Source organism: Myotis brandtii, unplaced genomic scaffold (genome assembly GCF_000412655.1).
Source record: "Myotis brandtii unplaced genomic scaffold, ASM41265v1 scaffold521, whole genome shotgun sequence".
Lineage (NCBI taxonomy): Eukaryota > Metazoa > Chordata > Mammalia > Chiroptera > Vespertilionidae > Myotis > Myotis brandtii.
The window spans coordinates 2809257-2809987 of record NW_005369870.1 but is presented as its reverse complement, the minus strand read 5'-3'; the positions used below and the strand labels follow the sequence as shown (position 1 = coordinate 2809987).

The 731-nt window shown below is 64.2% G+C and overlaps 1 protein-coding gene across 1 annotated transcript in view; it reads right to left on the bottom strand.

The window, feature by feature from the left end:
- The window catches only part of DUOX2 (dual oxidase 2), a 22440-nt gene that overhangs the window by 16151 nt on the left and 5558 nt on the right, over nucleotides 1-731 (bottom strand). The window contains exons 6-7 of the mRNA XM_014548826.1: nucleotides 306-493; nucleotides 1-134 (exon numbers count right to left, since the gene is read on the bottom strand). Coding sequence (XP_014404312.1) covers nucleotides 1-134; nucleotides 306-493 — 322 coding nt within the window. The remainder of the gene's footprint in view (nucleotides 135-305; nucleotides 494-731) is intronic.

Here is a 731-nt window from a genome sequence, read left to right as displayed (position 1 = left end):
TCCGCGTCCCGGGGGAAGGCGGGGTCGGCCCCCGACTTCAGCTGCCCCCCAGAGAATTTCCGCAGCGCGTCGCTCCAGGAGTGCGAGGAGCCATAGATGGCGCTGCCGTCCAGCCAGCCCGTCACCTCGTTGGTCTGACAGGTGAGCAAGGGGGTAGTCGAGGCGGGTAAGGGGGGCCCAGGGCCAGGCGGGTGTCCGTGGGTGTGGGTGGGGGGATCCTCTCCGTACACGACCCTGCCAGACCCGGAGCCCAGAGCCCCACCCGCCTGGGATCCAGCTCCTGCCCGGCCACCTGCCCATCTCACCAGGTCCCGGGGGTTGCTGGGGCTCTGTCCGGTCTTGGGGTCCCAGCGGCTCCTCTGGAAGGGCAGCACCACGTCCCCGCGCCAGTCGGGGTCGAACTTGGGGTCCCCAGGTGGGATGTGGATGTTGAGGAACTCGGCCGGGCAGCCAGGTCTCTCTATGCTCACCAGGTCCGAGAGCACGTGGTAACCTGCGTGCGAGGGGCGCGAACTGGTGAGAATCTCCACTTCCTGTGGCCGAGTTTCTCAAGAGCCAAAAGGCAGATGTTTGAGTGCAAGCGTTACCAACAGCTCTGTGGCTTTTTTCTAATCTGCAAAGTTGTTGTGATCATCAATATAATTAATATAAGCCCCCTCCCCAGCCAGTCCCCGTCTCCTAATAGGTCCTTCCACCTCCCCTCCTCTAGCGGGGGTGGGAGGGGGAGGGCA